Here is a 10,046-nt window from a genome sequence, read left to right on the forward strand (position 1 = left end):
GTATCAGGTGGGGTTTAAAGGTTATTAGTGGTGTCCATAACCATGAAATAGCAAAACATATTGAGGGCCATGAGTACCCGTCAAGGCTAAAACCAGTAGAGAAACAATTTGTGGTCGACATGGCCAATAGCACTGCGCCTCGTGAGATTCTTAATATTTTGAAGCAAAAAGACCCGTCAAACACTACGGGAATCAAGAGCATTTATAACACCATTTTTGCAAACAAAGTAGCCAAACTGGACGGTCTAACTCCTATTCAGTATGTCATACGTCAATTACTTAAGAAACATTACCTCCATCAATTTCTTACAAATCCGGATACTAACGAAATCACAGATATTATTTGGGTTCATCCTATGAGTCTAGAGCTATCTGTCAACTTTCCATCTGTACTAATCATTGACGCCACGTACAAGACCAATGAGTATCGAAAACCACTATTGGAGGTTGTGGGTATCACATCCACATGGCGAACTTACTCGCTTATGTTCGGTTATCTTAGTAATGAGAGAGAAGAGACATTGACGTGGGCATTGAATAACTTAAAAAACTGGATGCTTCAAAAAGGGGCGTCGATGCCATTGGTGTTTGTTTCAGATCGGGATTTAGCGCTTATGAACGCCATTGAAGCATGTTTCCCTACAGCACGTCACATCTTGTGTATTTGGCACATAAATCAATGCGTCATGAAGAACTGCAGCCGTGTGCTTGGTCCGGAATGGAAGCGCTTCATCAAGTCATGGCACTCGCTTATCAATTCATCTACACCTTCGTCTTTCGAACAGAAGTGGCAAGCCATGTGCGACGATTTTCGCCAGTTCCCGTATGTCATAACTTACCTGTGGCAAACATGGTTAAGGTCGTACAAAGAGCGATTTGTTTCAGCATGGACAAATACATGTATGCACCTCGGAAGCAATTCAAGTCAAAGGTAAAATCGCTTTTTGACTTTACTATTAAAATTTTGTGCATTTCTCTACTACACTAGGAAATATTTTTTGATACTTTCCTATTTAAACACAGTGCATTATTCTATTTCAGGACAGAGTCTGCACATGCGAGGCTAAAGGTATATTTGGGGGATACCATGTCATCGCTACAAACATCTTTTGATAAAATAGAAAAGATGTTGAAAAATCAGTTCGGGGAAATTAAGAAGTCGTTCGAGAAATCATTGAACATTCCACGCCACAAACAATTACGTGACAACATTTTTGATCAGGTAAGGTGTCAAATTTCATTAGAGGCAATAGAGTTCATACATGATCAGCTATAAACCGCTTTAGAAGTATCCCCCCACATTGTTGTCTATTGCAACTGTACGATCAAAATCACACACGGATTGCCATGCATGCACGATCTTGCATATTATCGTTCCATTTCCACTCCAATTCCGCTATGGAGTATCCATGCTCATTGGACTAGGTTGTCTATGCACGCAACCGAGTTTAATGAGGAGGGAGCACGATCTGATAGGACATCTCAGGTCGTTGAGATATTAGATGGGATGGATCCACCTATGCGAGAGCATATCATAGACAGGATTATCGATATGGCAGATCCATCTCGTAGCACAGTTCGACCTCCATCGTACAACACATAACATAGAGGTCGACCTACAGGTAGAGATGAGCAAAGTACACGTCGCATACCTTCTTTCTCAGAAGCATCCACTTCAGGATCAAGGACTGCAACATCGCGAGTGAGAGGGAGAGGGAGACGTGGGAAGGGTTCGGGGGTTCGCAACACTCAATTTATAGTTCCATCCATCACTGATCGCTACATTCAACGATTACCTCAGGCTTATCAGCGTTATATTTCCCACACTGTTGACGTGCTTGGTGATGGTCATTGTGGATTCAGGGCGATAGCTGCACTAATCGGGTATAGTGAAAATGATTGGAGTCGAGTACGAGAGGAGCTTATTGAAGAAATTCGACAAAATTATTATCTATACAGTGTGATTTATCCAGTACATGATTGGGCAAATCGTCTACTAATTTTACTGAATTGGTTCGAGCCTACAGCACCAGAGAATCATTGGATGGAGGCTATGACTTTGGGAGTTGTCATCGCAACAAGGTACAACCTAGTACTGCATACATTTGATGAGGATGTTTACGGTTGTTTTACTCATTTGCCATTGAGGTCCCCTCCAGTTCCAGTCGAATACTTCCAGGAAATTGCTATTACCCGTGTTAACAACAATCACTTCATGCAAATTTTCTTAGAACCTCATTACCCTGTACCACCCATCCCAACATGGTGGGAGGAGAATTCATCGGATGAAGCTAAAGGATGGACTGCCAGTTATGAAACACGTTTGCTATTGTGGTACGAAGTAATGGGTATAAGCACGCCGGGAGCAGCATTTGGAGGAGATATTGATTAAATTTTGTGTTTTTATGTATTTTCATGTTTTGACAATATGTATTCAATTATAATAAAATGAAATTTTATTTCAATTTATTATTGTTCATTACAAGTTATTTTTATTATTCATTGTTAAGACTAATTAACTAATTAAAATAATATAAATTTATTAAGTATAAAGTCAATTTTAATTGAAAATAGAATTTGAGTTAACCAAAAAAATAAATAAAAAAGGGAGGTAAATGGGAAAAGAAACAAATAAAGAAAATAGAAAAGATTATTAAAATAATAATAAAAAGATTCAAAGTGGAAGGAATCAAAAGGAAATAAAGAGAAAAAAAAGAAAAAAAAAATTCTAACAGAAAAAAACAAAAGCAAATAAAGAAGAAAAAAAAAAGTAAATGGAAGGAGGGAGAAGCAGGAGAAGGGGGGGAGGGGAGGGGAGGGGAGGGGGTAATATGGGAAATGGGGTGTGGGGCCGGGGGGGGGGGAAGCAGCCCTCGTACGCAATCAGACTGGTCGAGCATAGCGACAAAGGCTTAGTCGAATCATATTTGCAAAAAGAGAAATAAACAGTTAATTTGACCGTCCATTTTTATTAATTGTGACAAATATGTGTTGTTCTATGGATACCAATGCCGAATCAACTTAATTTTTTGCATGAATGATGATCACAAGGTGACTCACAAAACAAACGACTTGAATTTCAAATGAACTCGTCGTGGGTTATATTTTGTACAACATCTAGTTCAATATATATATATATATATATATATATATATATATATATATATATATATATATATATATATTTGATGTAACATGGAAAATCATCATATAAGAGTACTCATAGAATTAGTTTTCCGAACCAAATGAAAAAATTATTCCGTACTCTTACACTTGGTACTACAACATCCATTAGTGCGACACGCTAGTACACAATTAATGTATGGACTCTATGAAAATATATTGTTAAAGGGTATTAAAGAGTTAGAGCACCATGTAGCGATGTAACAATATCACAAGAAATTACTCTATCTAAAGATGTTTACCTCAGAATCAAACACGGTGCCCATAAATAAATAAATAAGGGCTGAAATGCTCACCCAAACAACGTTAAAGTCAACAACTTGTTCAAGAAAATAAACTTGCCGGAATTTTTTTTTATCAGAACATACCGGAATTTGAAGAATTGAAATTTTCAAAGTCAGAGAGATCTTCATTAAAATAAGGGATTTCCGTTGCCAATAGTGACGTAGAACTCCTATATAGTTATATTCTGGATTCGGCCTTGTTAATTTCCACCCATTTGTCGGTGAAACATACTCATTTTTAAAAAATGAAAGTGAGATTTCAACGTTGTTTTTCTCAAAAAAATACCGCTATAAAGTTACATATTTGAAATAAATTACATTTTTGTCTTATATTATGAGGACGTTCGGATATCCAAGTATCTAAGCTGTATTATTATTATTATTTTTTGTTTTTTTCCAAAGTTTAGAAGAGTTTCCATTACCAGAAAAAACCAATACATCAGGGGAGCCACTATCCGGCCTCAAGAAGTGATCTATAAGCCACGAGGAGAGAATTCCTACTTACAAATTCCTCACACAGCACTCTTGGCACACACAATGAGCCACAGATCAATTACCAACACATCTCACAAGAACACACACCAAGAACATCACACAAAGAAAACAAACGACACCTACAAAGAGTGAAGACCCAAAAAACACAATATAAAGTTGCAGTTTACCCATTTAGGGTTAAGAGTTTATAATGATACACCAAATTGTCAAATAGTTAAAAATCATTTATAAACATAGGTGTAAAATTAATATTATTTACTATATGTTACATATATATTATATATGTTTTTTATTTTCATTTTTAAAATATCTCACGGTTCGGTCAGATAATCCACGATTTTCAAATGAAAATTCAATCATACTCTGTATCTCAAGATTTTTTAATTTTTGAATTTGTGTCCGGACCATTAATCCACGCATAAAATCAAAAAGGTACAATCGATTCGGTTTAGTCCGGTTTCATGGTCCACTGGTTTTTTTTTTTTTTTTTTTGCAGCTCTACAATTTTGGCCAAAAAGCCAATTCGTTTATCTAAAAACGCCTAAGATAATTTTGAGAAACAACTTGACTACTACTCTGAAGTTGTTGTTGTTGTTTGTTTTCCTTATTTTTGTTCGAATCTTTTGGATCCTTTTGTATTGTTTGACGTTTGATTTAAAATATACGTTGTGATTTCTTAAAAAACCAATCTTTTTAAATTTATAACATTTGTGTAACAATTTATTATATATTTATATGTTCTCACAACCTTATAGCGGCAATACAAAACCCATATAATATTCGTCGAATTCGGAAATGTGCAGATGTGTACTTACTCTGTTGTAGCCTTTTTTACGTTCTAATTTTCATTTAATGAAATTATTATTTAAATTCGGTGTAGAGAGGGCAAAATGGAAAAGTTGGATCAATGAACATTTATATTTACATTGGAAAATAATGAAAATAGAAAAGGAAAGATGGACGATCATATACGAACAGATAAGTAACATATAAATGTTGTAAAATTCAAAAAATTAAAGTGCAAATATTTTAAAATTTTGTATAGAAATTTAAAAAATTAATATTATAAATATTTGTATAAGCATTACGAAACTTTTTACTTAAAAATACACACCGTTCGCAACTAAATAAAGTATATGTAAATTGCAGCATTCCCCATGTCCGGAATCTTCTGGTAAGTTCTTTCTTCAGTCAAAATCTTATACCCGGAATCTTATTTTGTAAGTTTAAAACGATAAACAAATGTTAAACAAAAAATTTTAAAAAAAATAAAGGAGGACACGTAAAAGAAAGTAGTAAAAGCAAAAGCAAAAAAGGTCGCTATGTCACCGCTGGCCGAAGTATTCGCTTCCATCCGTCCCTTCCGTTTTGTGTTTAATGCAGAGGGTTTTGGGCCAATATACTCATGCCTCAAATTAATTTTCAGTCATGGACGGAGTCATAATTTTACCATAGTGAAGGCAAACAGGTATACTTAAAAAACTGAAAAACAGACTAAAATATGAATATTTATCAACTTTAGAAAAAAAAAATCATATTAAGAAATATAATAAACGATGTTTTTCACATGTAAGTAAAGTACCCATCATTGTAATTTACCCTAGAAATGAAAGTGAGGTATCTTTAATTTTGTCCAGTGCTTTGTTTTCACTTGGCCAATTGATAAATTTGGCTTTGAAATATTTTTTTTGAGCCCCCTTTATTAAAGGAAAAATAGAGTACTAAAGACTTTCTATACACACTAACAAACAAATAATGAAAAAAATCTAAGTGGCAGGTATATTGTATTTTTTTAATTGTTGCAGTGACTACCGCTACCACTTGTTCTCCCTTGGCTCCATCCTTGCCTACAACCTCCTCCACAATCGCTTCACATGCTTATGCTTAGGGTGAAGTGGCCGCAAGAATTGTTGACAAGAAAAATTGAATCTAAAACTTTTGAAATGAGCAAACTCATAAGTCCTAATCTAAGGGTGTTCCACTAACTAAATAAGTAGATTTTTACTGAATTTTTAAATTAAAAATAATGTATTATAAGAAAATAGCATATCTCATAAAGAAAAAAAATAAATACTTAAAAAATACCGTAAAAGTTTGACAGAACGGAGACCATACGGCTTCCCTTCCATTGTTCCCTTCTCTCTCTAACTTCTCCAACTATTCTCTCTCTCTCTCTCTCTCTCTCTCTCTCTCTCTCTATATATATATATATATATATATATTGTCAATATGTCACCACTATATAACCCTTCCAATTCCCACTCCAAATGCACCACCTCACCTCTCTCTCTCTCTCTCTCTCAAGCTATCCTTGGCCCTTGCGGTATATTACGGTATTTAATAATGGACCAGTTGAGTAACAACAAGCGAGTCCGAGATGACTCGGACGAGTCCGAGTTCGACTCACCCGAGGTGAAGAGACTACGAGAAGATCTCCTCGGTAACCTCGACGACCCGGACCTGTGGGCCACCTGTCCCGACCTGGACTCGTTCATGAAAAGCTTTTACGAAGAGATCTCGCCGCCTCCGGTGGACCTGACGTCACGTTCCGGCGAGTGTCCGGCGGGGTTCGGTTTCCTTCTCGAAGCCTCCGACGACGAGCTCGGCCTCCCTCCGCGTGATACGAGGGAAGAAGATAGAAAGAATCATGCAGAGTTGGAGCGAGTCACGTCGAACTCGTCAGGTGAACTCAGTGAGTCGTGGAGGTTGGACGACCAGTTCCCTAGTTATGATTCGTTCGAATTTGGGCTTGGCGTTAACTTAGACGGAAATAATGAAGGCGAGTTTGTGGGATTAGATGGGGGGGTTTTCGATTATTCGGATCTTGATTTCGGATTATATGATGCCGGCGCAGTAGTACAAGCGAGGAATTTCTGTCAATCGTAATTTTGAAGTAATCTCCAGATTTAAGGGCGAATTCGAAGAAACTTATGTTTTGACTCTTGAGGATATTAAAATTTTATTGATTCTGACATTTATTATATATTATAGTACATAGATAGATAGATACTGGAAAATGAGAGAAGCCACAAATGTTATGGTTTTTTTTTAAGGGCACGAATGTTATGTTTGCTAGGACAAAATTGAAAAAAGATGAACGGAGATTGTTGTAACAAAAATACTGCATCAAAATACTTAAAGACAAAATTGAAAGAGATGGACGGAGATTATTACCTCCAGCTGTATAATACAGTACTACATTTACAGAGTTACGATGACATTGTTATCTTGTTTGGTTCAATTCTCATCTCATTTAAATTTTTTTTTATACGTTTCTCAATACATTTTTCTCTCTATTTTTATCTCTCTCCACTTATTATATCAAAAATAATTTTCAAAAATTTGAACCTAACAAGTTTGACAATATCCCAAACTATCATACAACACAACCGCAATAAAAAAGTCAGGGTAGCCTCAAAATAGTTAGCACCAGGGTTTTGGCGTTTTGCTCCGCTAAAATATCTGCAACCTTGTTGGCTTCCCCAAAACAAAAGCTGAGTTTGAGGCAATCCTGGAGTCGGAGGCGGAACCACTCATGGGCGTACGGGGGCAACGGCCTTTCCGATTTTTTTTTTAAATTTTAATATTAATATTTATTTTTTGTTTATTAAGAATAGCTATAGATATTGTACTTTGGATAGGATGTTATTTAGACAAATGTTTTCATATGCTCGTTTTAGGTCTCAAAACTCAATCCCTCTTTCTGTGCATGGTCTCCCATAGGCTTTTACTTCAATTATTGATCTCATTTCTCTTTCTATCTCCTTCTACTCATTTTCTCAAAAGATTTCCCTTAAAATCTAAATCAAACAAACTATAATAGATTTCCGAACCTTAAAAATTTCAAAACCGTGAAATTTCAAGATCTTGTTGTTTATAGTTCGGCTCTCCAACATTTACGAAATCCTATTTCTGTCCCTGCCTAGAGTAGTGCTCTCGGTTGTCCCGAACAGACCGCCTTCCTTCAAAACACATTAAAGACAAACTTAGGGATCAGTATGCACATACAACCTCTTACACCCAAAATTTAAAGCAAGCCGTGGTCCTTCCCCTACTGCCGAAAGCTCAGCTACCCACCGCATTTGAATTAAGGTTAATGGACAGTTGAAATGCCAATACAAAACAAAAATGCTACTTGCACAACCGTTGTGTTTGTTGTGTGCGTAATTTTGACTGTCCAGATGTATTTGGACGGTCTAGATTTCATAAAAACTCTTCCAAGAAAAAGTTCGACTTTTATGGGGAAGAGTTTGAGCGAATCCTGACCATTTATTACAGCAATGGACGGCTAGAAATTGGTTGTGTGTTGTGTTTTACTGTGTGTAGCACTTTTGAATACAAAAACCTTACATCGTGAGGACCCCATTCATATTAAGTTTCCAAAACCCAACAGGAGTAGGAACCCATTTGATACGAAGAGTATGCCTTGAACGTGGAATAGGGGACGACGTGGTTGTGGCGAGGTTGAAGTTAACTGCAAACCGGGAAGCTGCGACCAAAATCTGACATTGATTAATTACTAAAAATTTCCTCATTACGTGCTCGCCACATAAACCACAATTTAGCCACACACACACCAAAAAAAAAACCAACTAGTAACGTAGCGGATTCTGAGAAGAGATCCAACCTAGATAATGCAACAAGTAAATGCTCATTGCTAGATAGACACACCCCACGGAAAGGATGCACAAACAAGGGCGGAACCAAGATTTTACCCTAGCAGTGACGAAATGTATACTAAAAAAATTTAATGGTGGCGAGACTATATAAATTGGGCGTAAGATTTTTTTTTACATATAATAATTGCATTTTCTAAAATTTTTGTTGTGGCGATCGCCGTCACTAAGCCCCCCCTGATCTCATCCTTGTACACAAATGAAACCCCAGGCCTGATATTCCCACTTAATATGAGTATTGCCACCTGATGCCTCAAATATCCCGAGTACTCATGTCTGGAACCTTTTGATTCGATCAAAACAGTAACAACGAATACAACTTTCTAACTTTCATCATCAAGTAGTTCTAGTGAGCAGTTAAGTAAGGAAAGTTGTTATTGAAACAAAACCGTTTAGGTAGGGCTATAAATGAGTCGAACCGAGCTTTGTCGAGCTCGAGCTCAGCTCGAGCCTTATCGAGCCGAGTCCTTATCGAACCGAGTTGAGTCATTTACTAAACGAACCTCTTTAATCGAGCCGAGCCACTCTTAACGAGACGAGCTTTTATCAAACGAGCTGAATACTCGAGCTCGGCTCATTTACTAAATGAGCCGAGCCGAACTAAGCCTTAACGAGTCGAGCCGAGCCAAGCTTGCGAGCTGCTCAGTTCGTTTATAGCCCTAATTTTAGGGTGGTCGATTTTAGGAGAGTGAAATGTCACTAAATTCCCTCTTCCTCCTATTTCGAGAAAGTGCGCCCCATATCATGATCTCGAGTTCATATCAATAAGTAAAGAGAATCATTAAATATCGAAGCTTGCACCAGATTCAAAGACAAAGGAGGGAAAAGAGAAGTTACAGAAACCTAGCGCAACGGTCTATCTCATCATTACCAAAGAGAGATAACAAAGTAGGAGTTTCAAACTAAGTTAGTAACGAAATTCAACTTAGGTGGTGTTCCGGTTTTGTAAAAAAAGAATTTTTTGAAAAAAAAAGCAATTTCAAGCTCAAAAATCATGTGTTTACACAAATAATTTTCTTACCAATATGGATTTTGTTTGATAGATCTCATTAAGATCTTTTAAACGGTGCAAAAAAAATTGAAAAAATATTTTTCATTTTCATTATATTTGAGTTTGAAATTACCTCCATTTGAAAAAAAGTTAACTTTTTAAAAAGTGAAACACCTAGAATCAATCGAAATGGATCAATAGTTCATTGATGGGACTGCATACTCAGAAAAAGGACAACTAGAAGACCATGGTAAGGTATGTAATGGAAAAATACCCTATTTTCATACAATAGTTTTCGGAATGTTTCAACTTAAGAGGATACCATATCAAATCGAGTCTTATGTCTCAATCACTTGAGGTCGGCTATATGAATTATTTTCCTCCATTCAACTTAAGAGGGTAACAGGAATAAAATTG

At 36.4% G+C, this 10,046-nt stretch overlaps 1 protein-coding gene across 1 annotated transcript; it reads left to right on the forward strand.

The window, feature by feature from the left end:
• The first annotated feature begins 6,142 nt into the window (after nucleotides 1-6,142).
• LOC131310784 (uncharacterized) lies at nucleotides 6,143-6,936 on the forward strand. Its single transcript, XM_058337989.1, has one exon. It carries the CDS (start codon nucleotides 6,192-6,194, stop codon nucleotides 6,846-6,848), a length of 657 nt encoding a protein of 218 aa, XP_058193972.1. The 5' UTR covers nucleotides 6,143-6,191; the 3' UTR covers nucleotides 6,849-6,936.
• The last annotated feature ends 3,110 nt before the right edge of the window (nucleotides 6,937-10,046 follow it).

Source organism: Rhododendron vialii, chromosome 12a (genome assembly GCF_030253575.1).
Source record: "Rhododendron vialii isolate Sample 1 chromosome 12a, ASM3025357v1".
Lineage (NCBI taxonomy): Eukaryota > Viridiplantae > Streptophyta > Magnoliopsida > Ericales > Ericaceae > Rhododendron > Rhododendron vialii.